Below are 21,532 nucleotides of genomic sequence, written 5' to 3'. Positions count from 1 at the left end.
GATGACTTTAAGAAGAGAATGTTGTAGTACATGGAGATTATTATTAATGAAGTATTGCATAGACAGCTCACGGTCCTCAATGGAAAAGAAATTCCATGCCTGCGGAAGTGAGCCCATCCAGAAGCCCCAAAACCCCAAATCAGCAGGCTCGGCAGAGCCAGCCATTTAAAAGATCTGATATTTTTTTTTCTGTTTTGAAAAATTCTCTATTTGATAAGAAACATGTTATTATGATCTGGTTTTGTTAGCAATTGTGTAGGGATAGTCACGGACCCAATTTTGAAATGGACTGGAAATGATGCATGTACAAGGTGCTCTCTCAGTTTTATATAAATAATTATAAATATTTCATCTGATCCAAAAAAAGGGTCACTTAAAAGTTTATACAACCTTCTGGCCTAGTCCTCGGAACAAATGAAAGATTAGCATAGTCCTCTCATCCCAGGATCAATTAAGATGAACATATTTATCAACTAAAACAGTGAGATATAACAAAGCCGTCAAGCAAAAGCTCTTGTCAAACAACCACAGAACAGCAAGTTTCCCACAACATGCAAGAATAAAAGTATTTTTTCTTTGCTCATTCTCCCCTTCTCTCCAAGAACATTTTTGGTTAGTAGCAAGAAAACCGTAACTGATAATTAGAGAGGTGATAAAGACACTTCATTCTTCTCTCATTTGTTCCCCCTACAATGGATCAGAGGGTCAGGACTCCACTTTACCCTCTGACATAACCGTAATATCTAAGACACTAACATCCATTAAGATAACAGATGATTAAGATACTGTAGAGAGAGATAGAATTAATTTCTGCCTTAGTTTGAGGGTTCTATATTTGTAGGTAATTGGCCATTAGCATCCATATCCTAAAAAGTCTGTAAGGCCATTATAATTGGAAGTCGATACGTTCAAATTCCTCAGGCAAGTTCATTCTTTCACTACATTCAGTACCACAAAGCAATGGACTCTTACTTCCATTTTGACACCGACCAACTTCTGAAGAAATATAAGGCAGTCAAGGCAGTCACTTCAAAATTCCTATCCACATGTTAAAGCTGTGAACCCCTCAGCCCTATGCCCTTCTCTCATGTTATGGAAAAATCTTGTGTGGAAAAGAAGACGATGAATTCTGCACATTTGTAAAGTCAATATTAACAAAGACAATAAGATAACCTAAGAAATTTGTGGAAAAAAAATCACATGTTATTGTGGGTTGTTGGATATACTCTTGGGTTATAGTAGCAGCCAGTAGGTTTGATCCCAGCCATAGCCTAGATCATTCCAATGAGTTACTGATTCCCATGGTTTAAACAAAAAAAGGATAAACGATGTCCATGCAAATGAAAATGAAATGTTGATCAAACTTTTAAGATTTCTTCCATTCAATACTCTAAATTATTGCCTTCATAAACCAAATTATGACTAAAAGGGAATTTCGAATTCATTCACTGAACACGCAGTTAACTCTGCACTAAGCCAAGCCACAATTCTAAAGCAGGGATGGAATAGTCATCATTCAGTCTGGAGTCTAAGCCAAGCCACAACTTTTCTCTAGCAAGGATGTAATAGTCATCATTCAGTCTGGAAACAAAAAATTTTAACCACTATGTGATCCCAAGCAAGATATCACCAAAGTGTGAACATGATCTAATGACACTACCAAGACACTCTCCTCTATAGAAACAACAATACTAAAAGCAAGACAACAGCTAAAAGCAACACACCACGATAAATGTGGAGTTTTAAATTATAGTAGCAAATTTTAATGAATCTTCTTATTTTCTTTGAAGACAAAATGGCCCACAATAAACATACGAAGACAATCCTGACGACTATACACATGCAGAGTTTTAACAGTCATATAAGTTTCCACCATAACAGACATCACCAGAAAGCATTTTTACCAAATTTGCCTCATCATTGTCATTTCTTGCACCATTTCAATATTGCTATTGGAGCTGTATTGCAATGACAGAATTTGAGGAAAAACAGTTTCCAGTAATAACTATTAATTACTCCAAAGAAACCTCCTGTTTCTACAATTCAGTCAACTTCATTATACAAGTTGACTAACCAAGGTAAAGAAAGAAAATATAAGGGTTCGCTTACACCTGAAGGGCTAATTCTGGGCATGGACCATGCCACCTGCATGGATGAGTTAAACTACGATGCATGGATGAGTGAAACTACAATGATGAATTATAAGCTGCAGCTATCTGATTAACTTCTCTCATTGAGATGAAGTATACATAATTGTGTGCCTTCTGATTTGAGATAAAAAATGTTGAAAACTGAATTTCCATGGGTTGAATGTTATTTCTCTCAGGCAGAGGATGAAACGGCAGTTATCTTTAATATCCTGTGAACATTGGAAAAGCAAATAAGAACAATCTCTTTGGAAGGCTATGTTCATATTTTGCATTAAGCAATAAACATTATTATCACAAAATCTAGCCCATTAATCCATAATCTCTTCTAAAAGCATAGAACAGAAAATCCAAACCAGCACCAATACAGGACTAGACTCTACAGCCAAATAATAGCAGCCTCAATTTTTTGTTAAGTAAAGTTCGCGCAGCTTGAAACCAAAGGTGCAAAAACAGAAAATAGAGTAATCGACATTAGTAGACATCACTATACAATGTCGACAACATGGCATCTACCTCGTTAAACTAGAGATATCAACGATACTAGTCACCAGCATGGAAACTTAAGTCACCAATGATAACAACTATACACACTACCAGATGCCATTGCCATAGCAGACACTTTTTGGCATTTGCAGCTCAAAGACACCCTCAAAACCAATAATACCAACTCATAACCCATGCCAAAGACCATGAAGGCAACATTGGCAATTGTGTAAAGTTGTAACCTCACATTAACTACAAGCTCATGCCTAAGCAACCAACTTGCCAATTTAGTCACCAAATTAAAACTCACAACACGAAATGTTTCAGACACCTAGTACAGAGAACCATTCTCACAAGTGAGACTCATGCGACCAACTTAATGGAGACAGTCCAGTGATTCCACAAAAAGACTCGACTTAGTCGATCCATCTATAGTTTTATAAATTAATAGATAACTGAATATGATTATGCTCATGAAAAGTGATCTCTTCACTCCTACCTTCTTAGACTTCTACTTAAGTAGAGGTATCAATAAATCTTTCTAAACCATCATTACTGGCAGATTCATGCAGCAAGCACTTTGGAGCGTTAACTGCCTAATGAGCTTTTGCATGTCCCCTACAAACCTAGAGCATATGGCTAATAATCAATATCTGTAGACAATCTCCAAGAAGATACAGAACAGGTCTTCCAGGTAACAAGGGTGACAAAAATCTTAGAAGAGGAATTTTGTGGGATGGCCAAATGATATGGTAGAAACCCAATATTTTAGAGAAAGAAAAAGGAACTCTGATTTTAAACATTTAGCAACCAAATGCTAGGAGCATAAAATGACCGTTCAAGTTAGAACCCAACAGCAAGTCATCATATCGCAGAACGACATGGCAATTCCTCACTAATAAGAACATGCACACAAATTTTCATGATTCCTCCTCAAAAATGGCACCTACAAATGTGAATCTAGGGATGCCAAAACTAGTCTTGCCAACAACTTTCCATCATTTCTCCTTCTTCAGGAAATGTTCCAAGGACAAACAAGTTATCCATGGCCAGAACCTTTCTCGAGGATGGGAATTCACTGCACTGTCAATTTGGACATTCTCGACATACAGAGGGTAACTTGGGTTAATAATTTAATACCTCCCTTTGCAAGAACAAGGTTGAATAAGAATGGCTTTGAAATACGAGGAGATGTGTGTGACAATGACATGGGTAAGTGATTTTCTATGAGAACTCTTAATCAATCTCAAAGACTTCAAGCAATGGACCAACCTGCTTTTCCTGCAATTTGTCAAAAGATTCCAAATAATTGTTTGTTTAAGCTACGACCTACTTGGATGGAATAGAAATGTGTTAAAATTGGCAACTAGGGCCGAACTCCATGTGGGTCACCTTATTTATGGCTGCTGATATTTTTATTAGATTCCTCTTGTCGAGAGGTGTAGGATTGATCTAAAGATCATCCGATTCCAATAAGTATTTATGAAGATATGAATTTATTTTGATTATGGACTAATTGTCAAGTCGGCCAGCAACTTATGTAGGCTTAGAAGCCCGACAGTCATGTCTATTCAACCTCAACGTTTTGCATATAAATACAAGGAGCTTTTTCCTCATTTGGACACTACACTCTCACACACATCTCTCTCTCTCCCCTACGCAGAAAGAGTCTCTCTCTCTTTCTCACACGTGTAGATGAAAAGGAAGTCATCCTAGGGCAAAAAGGACGCAGAAACAGGACAGCAAGCATCTTTGACCAGCATTGACCCTCCAAGGAATGCGGATTGGGTGTGGTTGCCTCTCTTAGGCAGGCCGCAATTTTTGGCACAAAAATCAAAGTGATCTGACCTCTGGCTTGACCGGTATTGACTGCCCTAGTTTAGGGCTGTAGTTGACTTCTGAAATCTGCACTTTGACTAAACTTTTGGGGCTGTTTCTTCAGGCTGTTCGAAAACAAGTTGACCAGAAATTGACCAAGTATTTTAGAGATCAATTTCAGCTAGTTTGACCAAGTTTGACTTTGCTGATCTAGGGTTCGTTGTTGCTGATATAAAATTACAGAATTCAGATTTTGTACTATTTCTCTCTGCTGAACTATTGAAGATAAAAGAAGATTTGATCAAAGGGTTTCCCCAAATTGGGGTTTGTCCCTGGCTAGCCGCCACATCTTGTGTCTCTTGTCTTGGCTTGTTTTCGGTTGATCATTTAATGTTCTATCTGCACTTTACTTAATGTATATGTGATTGCTAATCTGTGGTTAATAAAAGAAAAATAAGTAAATTGCACTAAGCATAGAACATACCATAATTTAACATGGTATCAGAGCTAAGGTGAAGACAAAGCCCAAGCAAGAGCAAGAGCAATCACCGAAGAGAAGGTTGGCAAGGCTATCTAAAAGAAATCATGGGGTCCTCAACACACTTCCCTGCTGAAGACAAACTCCGTGAGAAGTTTGACTATCACAGATAGAAGATGTCTCTCGATCTAACATTAGAAGAACAGGAAGTGTTGGACCATGTGAGAGGCGGAATTGTTGAGCCTCCATCAAATGCATTTGTTGCTGCTAGGAACAAATAGACCAAGGGAGAAGTCAAAGAAAAGAAGATCATCCGGGACTCCATCAACAAATGCTTGGTGGCCTATGTTTCTGAGCTGAACACCTCCAAGGAAATCTATGATAGATTGGTAAGTTTATTTAAAGTTAATGATGCAAATCAAGTCTTGTTTCTTAGAAATAAGCTGAAAGAAATTAAGAAGGGCAAAGATGAAAGTATGCAAGCATATTTCTTAAGGATCACCGAGATCAAGAACGTTCTCCTATCTATTGGGGAAGTAATTCCTGACAGGGAAATGGCCCTCACAACTCTTGGAGGACTACCATCTGAATGGTATATATTCAGGACTACTCTCCTCAACAATAATGTAATTCCTGGATTTGAGGAATTAATGGCAAGATGCATTCAAGAAGAAGCAAGGATGGAAGAACAAGAAATGCCCACACTTAAAGGTCATCTGGCTGCCTTTTCTTCTCATGCTAAAAGAAGAAACAATTTCAGGGCTAAATTCAAAGGAAAGGCTGGACCAAAGGGTGGAAGAAAAGGACGATGTTACAATTGCAATAAAACAGGTCACTATGCAAGGGAGTGCCCTAATAAAAGGGACTCACACCGGGATGATGATCAAAATCCCTCTCAAGGCAATCAAAGGAATGGCAGGTCATATGGCCGAGGCAAAAGAGGTGCTGGAAATCAAGGAAGAGGACAACCATTCAAGAAGGCAAGAAATTCCAGGTATGAATCTAACACTGTTAACAATAAGCAAGATGAATATTATCTACCAACAGCTCTATCTACTTCTGCTCCCCCGAACTCGCTGGAAAATTGGCTCATTGATAGTGGTGCCTCAAGGCACTTCACTAGCTACAAAGAAGCTCTCTATAATCTGATAGAGAAAGAAACCAACCTGGAAATTGTCCTTGGAGATAATTCAAAATATATGTGAAAGGCGTAGGAAATGTTACTCTTAAATTGAATCAGGGTAATACAATCCACCTACAAGATGTATTATATGTACCTGATCTCAAAAAGAACCTGGTGTCCATTTTGGCTATGGAAGACAAAGGCTACAAGGTGGCCTTCAGCGATGGCAAGGTACGTGTATGGAAAAAGAATATTAAAGATGCCTTCACTCTTGGGTTTCAAGTTGATTCATTATATCAGGTCGGAGGAAGTCCGCTAGGTGTCATGTCTTGTGACACATCTCTTCAGTCTGAACTATGGCATCGGAGGTTTGCTCACCTTCATTATAAAGCTCTACCTGATGTGAGAAAAATGGTGATTGGGATGCCCGAGTTCAGATTAGAGCAAGAAGGTGTATGTCCAAGATGTGCCGAAGGAAAGCTCAAAAGGGGACCATTCCCCTCAAGCCAAAGCAAGACCTCCGATATATTGCAGTTGATTCACTCAGACATATCCGGTATGATGCCTGTGAACTCCTTGGGATGATATTTATATTACCTCACTTTTACAGATGATTATTCTTGCAAGACTTGGATATACTTCTTGAAAAGGAAGGATGAAGTGTTCTCCTGGTTTCGACACTTCAAAGCCTTGATTGAGAATCAAACCGAAAAGAAGATCAAGACCTTAAGGATTGATAACGGGACTGAATATGAATCCAATGAGTTTCATGACTTTTGCAATGAGGCTGGCATTAAGAGGGAGACCACTACACCATATACTCCTGAGCAGAATGGTGTGGCGAAAAGGAAGAACCGTACGATTGTGGAAGCTGTCCGTGCTATGCTCCATGATCAAAGACTTCCGAAGTTTTTATGGGCCGAAGCTGCAAACACCGCCGTATATGTACAAAACCGATGCCCTCATCAAGAATTGGGTTCCAAGACTCCCGAAGAGATGTTCACTGGTAAGAAACCTGACATATCTCATTTTAGAATTTTTGGAAGCCCTGTATATTTTCATGTGCCGAAGGAGAAAAGGAATAAATTGGGTGCATCTGGAAAGAAAGGAATCTTCGTGGGCTATAGCGAAAATACTAAGGGCTATAGAATCTATGTGGCTGGTCAAAGAGAAGTCGAGATTAGCCATGATGTCACTTTTGACGAAGATATGGCTCTTAGCAAAGTAGACAATCTTCCTACTCTAAGAGGATCTAAAGAAGCTGACACCAGGGAACCGAAGGAAAAAGAAGATGAGACAATGCCTGATGTGGAAGAACCTATGGATCCTATTGATCCTCCTCCACAAGAGACTTCCTCTTCCAGGAAGAGGCCTTCATGGCTTAGGGGTACACTTGATGATGCTGAAGGACACATTGCACCCCGAGGAACCTTCCATGAAAGTAAGAAGTCGAACAGGTATCAGGGATACCTGACCATCATGAGCACGATCATCCAAAATGAGCCTTCATCATTCACAGATGTCGTCAAGCATCAAGTATGGAAGGATGCTATGACCAAAGAATATGAGTCCATTATGAAAAACGATGACTGGGATGTGGTCCCCAGACCCCAGGACAAAGCCGTTGTCACTTCAAAATGGCTTTACAAGATAAAGCATGCATTTGATGGAAGTGTGGAAAAGTATAAGGCTCATTTTGTCGCTCGTGGCTTCTCCCAGAAGGAGGGTATAGACTATGACGAAATATTTGCACCTGTTGCCTGATATACCACCATCCGCTCCATCATAGCCCTTGCTACTTCGCAAGGATGGAATCTACATCAGATGGATGTCAAGACTGCATTCTTACATGGTTCGATCAAAGAGGAAGTCTATGTGGAGCAACCCGAAGGATTTGAGATTCATGATCGAGAATCTCATGTGTGCAGGTTGAAGAAGGCCCTCTATGGGCTGAAGCAAGCACCCCGAGCGTGGTATGAGAGGATCGATAGCTACTTGATGAAGTTGGGATTCACTAGGAGTGAAGCCGACCCTAACCTTTACTTTAAGGTTGAAGATGACAAGCCTCTCATACTGGTGCTTTATGTTGACGACCTCTTTCTAACAGGTGCAGACCCTCTCATTCACAAATGTAAGAGGGAGCTGGCTTCTGAGTTCGAGATGAAAGACCTAGGACTCATGCACTATTTCCTAGGACTCGAAGTCTGGCATAAACCAAGGGAAATTTTCCTATCTCAAGGAAAATATGTGGTGAAGATATTGGAAAGATTCAACATGGTGGACTGCAAGCCCGTAACTACCCCGATGGAGCTTGACTTCAAGAAGTTAAGCGGTAGTGTTGTCAGACCCATTTTACGAAATGCTACCGAGTATCGACAACTCGTCGGAGCATTAATGTTCTTGGTGAACTCCCATCCAGATATATGTTTTGCGGTCAACGCATTGAGTCAACATATGGTTGAGCCTCACCACTTACATTGGATTGGTGCCAAGAACCTACTGAGATATCTTCGTGGCACAATCACTCATGGGTTGAAATACATTGCCGGAGATGTGAGACTACTTGGGTATACTGATGCTGATTGGGCAAGCAATGTGGTGGACCGAAAGAGCACTTCCAGGTGTTGTTTCTCTTTGGGTTCTTCCTCGATATCTTGGATGAGCAGGAAGCAGAAATCAGTGGCTTTGAGCACCGCCGAGGCAAAATACATTGCTGCTAGCATGGCCTCCTGGAGGTAGTCTGGTTGCGAAAGCTCTTCAGTGAGCTGTTTGGATTTACATTTCAGTGAGCTGTTTGGATTTACATTGGATACCACCGTGATTCTATGTGACAACCAGAGCGGGATTCGTTTATCAGAAAATCCTGTATTTCATGATCGCTCCAAGCATATCGATATCAGGTACCACTATATTCGAGATATGGTGCAGCGAGGAGCAATAAGGCTCCAACATATCGGTACAGATGAACAGGTCGCCAACATTCTGACAAAGCCCTAGGAAAGGTCAAATTCCTGACTTTCTGAGAACGACTTGGTGTCGTTCAGAGACCCTCTGATGAGGGTCGAGTATGATGTATTGAGCTTTGGGAGCTCCAAGGGGGCGCGGGGTACTTCTTGGAGCAACATGTGACCACAAGGTGACTCACCATCCCCTGGTGGTACACTATGTACAGGGTAAAGGTTCAACCTTCCCCTGTGACAACCCCGTGGCGACTATGGCACAGGATGATTAGTTCTCCTGTGGGTCAGGATGATTAGTTCTCCTGTGGGTCAGGATGATTCGTTCTCTGTGGCAACTGTGGAACACGGTGATTAGTTCTCCTGTAGGCCAGGATGATTAGTTCTCTGTGGCATCCACTGGACAAGATGATTCGTTCTCCTATGGATAGGATGATTAGTTCTCCTGTCGAGGCATCCTACCCATGCAGTCTGGGACTCATGGGAAGTACCTCTCATCTGATCAATGAGAAGGGAAATGAGGATAGGGACCATAGTAGTTCTATCGATGGACGCATCGTTGTATCTACCGTACTCCCTATGCTAGGATGACCTCCATTGATCTGGGATCAATGATACTGATCTGGGATCAGTGAGAGTGATACACACTCTGAGACTGACTTTGGGTCAGTGGAGGATGGTATGATACATCCTCGATCATTTCTTCTTCTTCATAGTTCGAGCAAAGTAACACAGAGCAAAGCAGCACAAAGCAGAGCAGAGCAGAACAGGGTCAAGCCGTACAGGACAATGCATTTGATGGATGAACAGCAGTGACAGTCCAACAGATTGCAGATGAAGTTCTCCCTAGTTGAGAGGGAGTGTTAAAATTGGCAACTAGGGCCGAACTCCATGTGGGTCACCTTATTTATGGTTGCTGATATTTTTATTAGATTCCTCTCGTCGAGAGGTGTAGGATTGATCTAAAGATCATCCGATTCCGATAAGTATTTATGAAGATATGAATTTATTTTGATTATGGACAAATTGTCAAGTCAGCTAGCAACTTATGTAGGCTCAAAAGCCCAACAGTCATGTCTATTCAACCTCAACGTTTTGCATATAAATACAAGGAGCTTTTTCCTCATTTGGACACTTCACTCTCACACACATCTCTCTCTCTCTCCTGTGCAGAAAGAGTCTCTCTCTCTTTCTCACACGTGTGGATGAAAAGGAAGTCATCCTAGGGCAAAAAGGATGCAGAAACAGGACAGCAAGCATCTTTGACCAGCGTTGACCCTCCAAGGAGTGCGGATTGGGTGTGGTTGCCTCTCCTAGGCAGGCCGCAATTTTTGGCACAAAAATCGAGGTGATCTGACCTCTGGTTTGACCGGTATTGACTGCCCTAGTTTAGGGCTGCAGTTGACTTCAGAAATCTGCACTTTGATTGAACTTTTGGGGCTGTTCTAAGGCTGTTTCTTCAGGCTATTCGAAGACAAGTTGACCAAAAATTGACCAAGTATTTTAGAGATCAATTTCAGCTAGTTCGACCAAGTTTGACTTTGTTGATCTAGGGTTTGCTGTTGCTGATATAAAATTACAGAATTCAGATTTTGTACTATTTTTCTCTGCTGAACTATTGAAGATAAAAGAAGATTTGATCAAAGGGTTTCCCCAAATTGGAGTTTGTCCCTGGCTAGCCGCCACATCTTATGTCTCTCGTCTTGGCTTGTTTTCGGTTGATCATTTAATGTTCTATCTGCACTTTACTTAATGTATATGTGATTGCTAATCTGTGGCTAATAAAAGAAAAATAAGTAAATTGCACTAAGCATAGAACATACCATAATTTAACAAAATGGTTTGATGGGAAGCTATTTATGAACTGCTAAGACAATGAATTAAATGCTAATATTTTGGCCAACTTGTTCAATGTTAGATCATCTTAATCGTAGAAATTTTGACTGCAAAAACATATACAAAAAATAAAAAAAACTGGAAATAAAATGAAAAACAATTCTTCATTAATTATGCTATATCGCATGCAACTCATTCACACCTTGCCTCATATTTCATTACAATTTATAACTCCCCTAAGTGGCCATGCTGGTTTAATCACTTACAATCTAACCTTAACATTTAAATACTACATTGGTCACATGTCATTGACAATTTAAGCAACCACATGATTCCTAACTTAAACACCATTCGAGTGTTGATACACCAACACCCCCACAAAAATAATATTTCTCAAATATTTATCCCCCTATGTTAAATACACATCTCAACAACAAAATGTTGACTTAAAAATTTTCAGATGTAAAGATTGCATATGGATCCTCCTCCAACCATCAAGGCATTTTCGTTAACTAGTTAATAAACTAGGTTCTCTGGACAGGCAACATATATATGTGTCTTAAACAAAGCAACAAATGCTACATATCAAGGGCTCTTCATCAGTGCTCGATCATACCATCATTACCCTCATGTTTAAGGTAGAATTCCACTAAACCCCCCAGACATTCTTCCAATTCTGTTAGGTAGATGACCACCACCCTCACACATCCTCATGGTGCAATAATTCCTTTGGATTCCCTTAGAAAATCAATAAAACTAAGCATTCCTTCTTCAGAACCCCTCTATCTGGACATTTTTAGCAACTAGTCAAAACAAGTAACGTTTAGCAATTTCATCATGACCCTCTGCTTTGCAAACTATGGGCGTAAACCAATAATTGCATACTAGTCCATGAAATTACACTTTTCAAAATTGAATCGTCAAAACAAAATGTACACTTAAATATACCTTCAAGTCCTGCAATGGCACAAACGTACCAGCTATATCATGCTTTCACGTACCTTGAAATTCTCTGCCAGAATCTACAAGTCAACTATTGAGAATCGATGATGGGCATTTATTTGGAAACATCCATCAAATAAGTGTTAGCAATTGTGTCACATTCCTAGAGAATTTTCATCAGATTTCAGCAACATTCCACATCTGACATCTCTAATCTCTGGCTAAAAATATGTAATAACCGCTTGTTGATTGAATCATTTGGTATTATTCTAGTTTGGTTGTGAATCCCCAACCTCATTGTACCCTAACTACTATTTGGATAGACCTTTGCTGTAAAAAAGTTGTTTCTCAGTCTACAAGTTTCCTAAAGTCTCTGTCCTACCTCCATTGATATTATTCACATATTCTGCATTTTATCTTCACATTGGCCATTTACATTAGTCACTCAATACCATCTACATTACGTGAGCTTCTACACTTTACTGAACCACTTTATATATGTCATCGTGGTGGGTGACATCTATACAGGTTGTTTGTACAATGTAGACTTTATTGATGTGATACAAGTTGTGCCTGATCCTATATAGCATTTTTGTTGCCATTCTACAGAAGTTGCCAATGTTGTATTCATGCTTTCTAGTTAACGGGTCCTCTCTCCTTCATATGAATATGCCCTAGAAGAACTCTCTTTTCTACTTGAATGACTTCCATGAATGTCTACTAGTCCTTTATCCTTTTCATAATCAAGAATATGATCTTTGAGGGCTTCAATGCCTGTTGTTGGTTCACAACTTCTAAAACCATGGACCCCAAGAGGGCAGCACAATTGGTGATCGCCATGATATGAAGTCTTTGTGAAGTATATGGTTCAAGGTTCAAATTCCCCTTGATTAGCCTTGCGGACCATGTGTGCATTCACCTAGAGGTTTAGTGGTAGTGACAGGAATCGACCCCATGTCACACGAGTACAAGCCCAGCCCAGTTGCCGATTCCTCTAGATACAACAAAACCAAAAAAATAACTTCTAAAAACATGAAAAAAATTATACATCTTCAAACATTTTAAAATAAAACTTACAATTATGCACCTGATTCTTTGAAATAGATGTAATCTCTCCTCAAGACTACAAATATTTTTAGACAGGCCAGGGCCATCACACGCTGCTACTTCCTCTAATACCAAGTAGAAATTTAGGGTGCAAACACATACAAAAGGAATATAAAAAATGGAGAAAATAAAAAAGAGATTCTTATTAATAATGTATATCATATACAATTCTCCACACCCCTTTGCCTCATATCTCATTATAATTTATGAAGCACCTAAGTGGTTATGGTGCTTTAACCACCTAACCCCTAAATTCAACATTTAAATATTGCATTGATCATATGCCACTAACATATAAAGTGACTACAACATTGCTAAATTAAATACTTGAGAGCACTATTACCCCAACATTAATAAGAAATGGAAGGCTCAAGATAACGGACAAGTTAAATCACGAGACCTTAAGGCCTTTAAAAGTCTCACTCTTTTAAAAGCACAACGTCTTAAGGGTAAATGCCCAACCACATTGGACCAGTCTTACAACTAGATGTTGTGTGGCCTAACAAAAATATTATGTGGAAGTGAGAAGTTGCCATTTTGGGCCCAGATTGTTGTTGAGTACAATGCTTTTCCTCTTTAGTGAAAAAGGCTTGTTTGGGGACAAACAAATGATCAAAAAAGCAATAAGGAATATGTGGGATGTGATCAAATTAACCAGCATCCCTTTTTTGTGGAATCAATAATGTTGAGCAACCTTTTCATATGGCAAATGCTCATTTTCAACCTGGGAGAAGTTCGTTCATTTAGATCAGACCTGGCCAACCATATTTCAGCGAAGAAAGACATTTTTAGGAAAGATTGTTGATACTCCTCAAGTGGAGCCAAAGCAAGCAAGCCAGCTCTCAAAGCTTATACAGGAATGGGGCTCATATGAACTCCCTCTGGCTCCTACATGTGAGAATCTTGATGGACATGTACATTGATTTATAACGAAACATATGATGCATTTAAAAGAAAAAGAAAAAATCCAAAGAAACTTATATAGGTTTGCTTAGAATTCTGTTAAGGCTAAAGAAAAATAAATTAGATCCATGTCCATCAATGACCAAATAGGTCAATGGTGCTAGAATATGCAGTAAGGCATAATGAGAATGTGGGAGTGCAAAGGCAACTCAAGGCGCAAATAAAGCCAAAAGATTATAGAGGGGTGAACGCACGAGGTAATCCCTAGAAAAGAAAAGAAGAAAAATGGAACCATCAAAGCCATGGCAATGTTCAAATCAAATTAGCTTAGTGGTAAGACTTTGATATTTCATAATGTACTTTACATACCAATAATAAGTAAAAGATTTCTTTAAATCGGTGAAATGGCTAGGCAATGTCCACAATTGGATGTGTTATTTAGGGTCGATGCATATATACTTCCTCTGCCAAACCTCCATTGAGGAAGTTATATTTTAACTTCAACAATTTCGAGTCAAAAAGAACAGTTGTGACCAGAACCAACTTTGTTATAACTAGCTTTGTTGAAAGGGTAAAGGTCCCCTAACAGTCCACCCCTTCTTGCTATGCAAGCCCCTTTCTCTTTGCAACTGAAAACTTGGGCTTATCCAGCAAACCATCTAGGTGCAAGCTTACACTGCTCCATAACCTTGATTTGAAATCTACTAGCAACCTTGCAAATTTGGTTTGCAACCTCAATCAACTCTAAAACATTACCTTGCAATACTTGCTTGCACCACAACTTAAAGGTGTGATATTTCTTAGCACTACATCTAGACCTTGAGAGCTTCATTGGTAGTGCTACTTTTACTTTAGAAAAAATTCATTCCCTGTGAACTTTTTCAACCTTACTGTAAAACTTAACTATCTAAATTCGATCAATCTAAAACCATGCGTGAATTAATTGAACAAAGAAGTCATCCAATACATTGAGTTAGTTGATCTACCCTAAGTTGCATCCTCTTATTATTATTGTAAAACAAGGTTACACATTTAAAAAAAGGTAATGCCTATTCATGTCAATCTCAAATACCAGGCACTGCAATCTTCAATTCAACGGCACTGCGATCTTCAATTCAACGTATACAACTGAAATTGGTTTTACTTGCTCAAAATTTTAATAAACTCATCCTTGGAGAGAATGTTGAGATGTTGGTCCTAGCCAATAGTGGCTTGCTGGGTCAATGAAAGCAAAGGTATTGTTAATGCCCCCACCAAGGTTCAAGTTGTCCAATGACACATCCATGCTTGTGCTCATGTTAGTTGTACACCAGTACTTGCATAGCAGTTGGGGTCATGTTGCACAATACTTCTAGGAACCCGGCGTTTTGGGAGGTTCGAACCCGAAACTCCGAAACTTGGTTGAAACTCGGCCGAAACTCAACCATCATGTAATCATCTATAAGAGTTAATAAAGACTTGGTTTTCCTTCTAAGTTGTCATCTATGTGTCTTATTTCTGTTTTTCTTGCAAGATAATTTGTTATTCACTTATTTATAAATTTCTTTTTTTATATATAAACATATATGACGTTTTGGCCGACGTTTCCATTCTAAACGTACCCGTTTCAAAAACTCTGAAACGTTTCGGCGCTTCGTGCAACTTAGAGTTGTGGCCAGATGTAAGACTTGGGTGTCATTGGTAGAATAGATGCTCCTCACACTCTGAAACGTTTCGGCGCTTCGTGCAACTTAGAGTTGGGGCCAGATGTAAGACTTGGGTGTCATTGGTAGAATAGATGCTCCTCACACATGCCCTCCTGGCCAAATGATTCCAGTTGGAATGTTGTTGGTTGCACTCACTCCTAGGCTGAGTTAGGAATGCTAGCTCCATCATGATAAGTGGAAGGCATTCCAAAACGATGGTCATTAATAGACCTTATTTTACTTTCGTCAGTCATCTTGACATTTCTGACTGAAGTTCTAAATGTGCCTTTCCACACATAATCATATTTGTTTCTGTAAATCTCCTTAATTCCATATTCCAGAGTTTTTCTTTTTATCAAACGATTAAACCATGTCTTCTATTTGACCATTTAGTCCTTTAATAGTGATCGACAAACCTTCATTTTCTTCGAATGATTATATAGATTAGATTGCTACTGACAAAATTTCAGTTACCCTAAAGTCCATGGTACCATCCCATCACCTAGTTTATATTCTGAAAAGCTTAGTCAAGACTCAACAACATAATATTTTCCAATAGATGTGATAAAAATAAACTATGCCGCCCAAGAGAGGACAATTCAAAAGTGATTTTAGCCTAAAATTCTTAAAAAGGCCAATATGATGCATATGTTACAAACTTACAGCAGTCAAATAATTCCCTTGTCACAAATCTTCCAAAACCTGCAGTCTTATTTTCATGATAAGGTACCGTTAAAAGCTTCTTCAAAGCTCCAAAATGTATGGGGTAGATGATAAGACAGAATTATTAACTACTGTTAACCCAAAACATGGAATTATTTAACTCTGGACCTATCTAGCGCTAAGAAGGATCAAATCCCTTGGGTTGTAAGTTTTTTGATCATTTATGATAGATCTAGGCTGCTTGTAGGTCTCACTCAACTCATTAGAACTCACAACTCATGGAGATATGGATATTTAAAAATACAGTTTTAAATATTGTTAGAATATTTATATTTGCATTGTAACAATTCTTATTTGTAATTATCATATATATAGATTTCTACCTGTGTGTAAATATTATATATATATTTTGATCTATTTATATGGTAGTTTTTATATCATGTGTACATATCAAATCTTCCTCTTTCATATATAGAGATATTTTTATTTATGTTTGTAACTATTATTATTTGTTCTTATGAGTATTATATTTTTTTGAAGCCAACATATGCTGACATAAGCTGTGGAAGTGCCTTTTGGCACAATCATTCATTTCTGCAATTTCGAAAACATTTAGACTGACCATTCCATGCCAATTAAAGAGGTCCAACCTGCCTATTGTTTAAAGGTCATCCCTACAGTCCACACCAAACATGAAATGCCCATTATTGGATTAAACATATTAACTTTAAAACCATCAGGGTATTGGACCAAAGTCACCAAACTGTATTGTGCCCTAACTTCATGGTTCTACCATGCTTATCAAGATAATTTTTTACACAAGGTACCAAAAATGCCCCTAAAATAAAAAATAATTTAAGCAATCAGTGAGTGGCAATATAGTTTTTCCCAGTGTTTCCATAAAAGTCCACTTAAGCAGAATTGAAAGATCCTATGGTTTCCTGTCTCCACTTGAGAAGTAATTGTATAATAAAAAAATTGCCCTCTTGGTTGAGAAGGCACTGTACCAGATGATTATGAGTAGATTTACAGGCTTCACATTCTATGGTAAATACCACAGAGAAGGTACTTGTTGCACGTTTGAATTCATCTACAATGGCCCACAAAAGCTAGTTAACACATTGATATTACCATCACTTGCACAGAACCAAATCCCAATCTATGCTGGCCAGTTACCGGTCTAATTAATCACTGTGCTTCCAGCCAGTGGATTTCTTGAAGTTACACAGGATTCTCTCTGCATTTTTGAAGAAAATATGTATACACGAGACAAAAATTGTGAACCGGTTCTGAATCAAATTTGTATACTCACTGTACTTCTAGTCATAGTGGATTTCTTTAAGTTACTCGGGATTCTCACTCACTCAAAGAAAATATGTAAACTCCAGAAAAAAAACGTGCACCAGTTCTGAGTCAAATATGTAAATTATATGATGAGTGATGCCAAGAAAAATTCGCTACAAAAAAAGGTAGTGCAATTCAGGAGGACTTAACAAGAGATTGGATAATAGAATCGAAGGACCATCATGTAGAACAAAGCTTATTACATCCCAGACTATAACAATTTCCAGCACTAATGTCTCATATTAATTAATATACCGTGTGTGAGAATGATCAAGAAATAGCAGTACTTTTGTAGAACAAAATTGGCAGTGGACGGGACCAAGTAAAAAGAGTGTTTATTTCAGGTTCCAATTTTTGCAATCTTGCTTCGAAGATATGACGCTGTGTGCATCCTATTTGAATAAACTCTTACTTCTGAATTGTCTGAAAGATCATGTCTTACAAGTACATTACAATATATTAGAAAAAATTCTCAAAAAATACTTAACCTGTTCAGTAAAATAGCATATTTTATTTTTAATTTACACTAGCACATAAGAGGGCAGATGGTACCTTCAAACATTAAGTTGATTTCTTGTGAATGCAGCAAAAGTTCCACTCACAATCTTGTGATTCTCCAATGTATGGCTCAAGTCCCCAGTCTAAATCTGATACTGATGTATATTCAAACTAGATATATAAGCTGCTAAGGAACAGAATAGAAAATATAGCAATATCATCAATAAAGTGAATATATTGTGGATGCTAAATTTCCTGAATGTACAATATTTTCTCAACTCGAAATCCCCTATGTATTACAATGTGGATGCTAACTTCCTGAATGTACATAATTTTCTCAACTCTGCTTCCCCTATGTATTAGAAGGTGATTCATACTCCACCTATCTAGTTGACTTTTCATAATCATCATAATAGAACAGTAACACACGTGTTCTCACCGAGATTGAATATGGCCAGAAACAAAAGAATGCATGCTCATACAAATTTTGGGCCTCGGTTAGACACCATCTTCAACAAATGGCTTATATACCTATTAGGATGCAATTTATTTTCTAACATTTCACCCATGAGTTTCTGAGCATCATTTATTCTGCCTGCTCTACATAAGCCATATATTAGGGAGTCATAAGTTGATGCATTTGGTGCACAGCCCTTTTTGGGCATTCTGTTGAATAGATCACAAGCAAGTTCCATTTTACCTTCCTTGCAAAGGCCTCGGAGTAGCATGTTATAAATAAGAATGTCAGCAGCAAAGCATTGCTCCATCATTTCTTCGAGCACTCCTATGGTGGATTCTAGCCTCCGGGCATCAGATAATCCAGCAATTAAAATACTAAAAGTTCCAACATTAGGAGCACAATTTTGCCTTCGCATGTCTTCAAAGAGAAACCACGCCTGGTTAACCTCACGTAACTTAAAGCTGTGGCCCAGGAGCACATTGTAAACGAAAGTACAAGAGTGATATCCTTTCTTCTTCATACCACTAAAAATTCTTAGTGCCATATTAAATTTGCCTTCCTTGCATAGGGCATAAATAAGTTTCTCATAACATCCAAGGCTGGGAAGTAGCCTTTTGCTAATCATTTCTTCAAAGAACATAAGGGCAAGCTGCAGTTTCTCTGCCATGCAAAGGCCAGTAATCATAACATTGTAAAGCTTCACGGGAAAGATATTTTCTGCCAGCAATTCTCTAAACAAGTTCAGGGCATTTACCACACTTTTACTTCTCAAGTAGCCATGTAACAAGTTAATATAGGATGTGGCATCAGGTGTGCAGTTATCCTCGAGCATCTTTTCGAGAATTCTTATCCCTATATTAGGCCTGCCTGCCTGACAGATGATCTTTATAAATTTATTGTACAAACCAGTATCTGGAGGGGAGCCACACACATGTACGTCTAATAATTGAAGAGCCTGATCAATCTGGCCTGTTTCACAAAGAACAGAAAATACCATTTTCACAATTAAGCGACTAGGTACATGCCCACTCTCTTGCATTTCGAGAAGCAACTTAGAAGCCATATCTCCCCGTTTTACATCACAAAAGCCATCTATTATTGCATAGTAAGTTCTTTTGTTAAGCACCACATTCATTTTCCTCAACTTGCCAAGCAACAAATATCCATCATCTACTCTTCCAGACTCGCAGAGGCTAGAAATGATTTTACCAGATGTTGAGTAATCAGGGACATAATGCCATTCAAATCCCGCATCAAGAAGCTTGTGAACTATATCAAATTTCCCTGCCTTGCTCAGAGCATTGACAAGAATAACAAATGTATGTTTGCCTGGGAAGAAACCTGCTGCCATCGCATCCTCCACAACTTTATAGGCTTCATCCATTTTTCCCATCCTACAAAGCTCATTTGTAAGTTTATTACAAGTAAGCTTATCCAGAGAAAACCCTATTTTTGATCTTTCATTGAAGAGATCCATTGCAATGTCAACAAACTTACCTCTGCAAAAAAAACGAATGGCCGCATTGATAGTGATCGTGTCTGGACAAATATGCTTGCCTTTCATCTCATTCAGTAAACAATAGACCTCCTTGTGTCTCTCCCATCTCAAAAGGCCAGTAACCAATGCACCGTAGCAACGAGGCCCGGGATGGAACCCCTGAGAAACCCTCTCTTTAAAGTAATTCAGCGCTTCATTCACTCTATTCTCTTCAATGAGATGCTTGATCACTATCTCATATGCTTTAGAAGTCCGAATAGCCTGTTCTTCTCTCAATTCGTCAATCAACAGCGCAACTTCATCAATCCTACCGTCTCTGCAGAAAGCACTAACAAGAGAAACAACAGCGACCTCATCCACGGTAAGACCATTTCTCCTCAGTTCATCAAGCACGCCTTTCGCTTCATCTAATCTGCCCATGTTGCACAAACCCTGAATCTTCACAGAGCCCCCAATCCTACCTTGGCCCCACTGTGGCATTCGCTTCTCAATAGCATCTATGACATCAAAGGAGTTTTCTTTTGCCAATATTCTAACGAACACACTGTACGAAAACTTATCCAGGCTCAAATTCTGAAACCGCATTCGCCCAAACAACTCCAGAGCCAATTCAGACTTCCCGGCAAGCGAATATCCCATTATCAGAATGGAATAAACCCTTGGACCAGAACGAGGGTTTTGTTTCTGGAACGAATCCAGCCACTCCTCTATAACCCTAGATAAACCAGCCCTAGACAGCATATTGAAGAATGCGTAATAGGCTGTCACACTATGATTGTAGCCACTCTGCTGCCCGGCCCACTCAAAGAACTTGATGCCTAATGCCACATCCTTCTGAATTTTCAAAACCCTAATTACACATTGTTCAGTTAGGGTTAGGTTAAGACTTTTAAGTGCATGTTCAGTTTCTGAACCCCAGTTTCCTCTTGAAATAATTGAATTGATATCTTCTACTTGGGTTTGCATCTCTGTATTTAGGTCTGGCTTGCATTGCATAAACCATTGTTTGAAGGAAGATGATATTTTTCTAATACTCTGATCATGAGATTCTTGCAGACGATCTACATCAAGTCCCAATGTTGAGTACCAACATATTCTCTGACGCCCCAACAAGTAAGTTGAAGCCAATGATAAGAAGTATTGATTACCCTTGCTCTGAATGAGCGAGTTGATGCCAAAATACAAGAGAAGGGATGATTTTGTGTATCGTCCCAGCATCCCACGACGTTGGAATGCTGATCAGAGACTGAGTCCAATGTTGTATTCTTGGTATCACGGTTGCATTGTTGGTATCACTGTTGCGAACATCTCGATATCCCATTTTATCTCATGATCTTTTGCCTATCCCATTTTATCTCATGATTTTTTTGCCTAGCCAATGTTCTCCGATTTTAAAAATAAACTAGTATGCTATTCAGCTTCCTAAATTGATCATACATCGTCAAATGAAAGTGATCTCAACTCTCAAATTATATCTATCAGATTTTATAGGGTAATTTTTTTTAACTTGGGTTGATAATGAACTACACTAATTGATTTCTAAAAGCATCGACAAATGATTCTCTATGTAATTTTGCTGAAATCATT

General features: G+C 38.8%; 1 protein-coding gene across 3 annotated transcripts; it reads right to left on the bottom strand.

Moving 5' to 3' along the window:
* Nucleotides 1–1,919: 1,919 nt before the first annotated feature.
* Nucleotides 1,920–21,329, bottom strand: LOC149263908 (uncharacterized). 3 transcript variants are annotated; one of them, XM_089426823.1, is made up of 3 exons: nucleotides 18,688–21,329; nucleotides 18,042–18,142; nucleotides 1,989–2,359 (listed from the first exon to the last, which is right to left on the bottom strand). In XM_089426823.1, exons 1-2 carry the CDS (start codon nucleotides 21,161–21,163, stop codon nucleotides 18,051–18,053), a joined length of 2,568 nt encoding a protein of 855 aa, XP_089282949.1. In that variant the 5' UTR covers nucleotides 21,164–21,329; the 3' UTR covers nucleotides 1,989–2,359; nucleotides 18,042–18,050. The 3 variants fall into 3 exon arrangements, 2 of the variants coding, with proteins under 2 accessions (XP_089282949.1, XP_089282954.1); XR_016259308.1 differs by lacking the exons at nucleotides 18,042–18,142; nucleotides 18,688–21,329 and adding an exon at nucleotides 12,865–12,993 and having other exon boundaries at nucleotides 1,920–2,359; XM_089426828.1 differs by lacking the exon at nucleotides 18,042–18,142 and having other exon boundaries at nucleotides 18,688–21,328.
* Between the last annotated feature and the right edge of the window lie 203 nt (nucleotides 21,330–21,532).

This window comes from Pinus tabuliformis, chromosome 6, assembly GCF_031772625.1.
Source record: "Pinus tabuliformis cultivar Carrire ecotype Pingquan chromosome 6, CPIR1, whole genome shotgun sequence".
Lineage (NCBI taxonomy): Eukaryota > Viridiplantae > Streptophyta > Pinopsida > Pinales > Pinaceae > Pinus > Pinus tabuliformis.
Note: the sequence above shows the minus strand (reverse complement) of the source record. Positions and strands in the feature narration are given on the sequence as shown.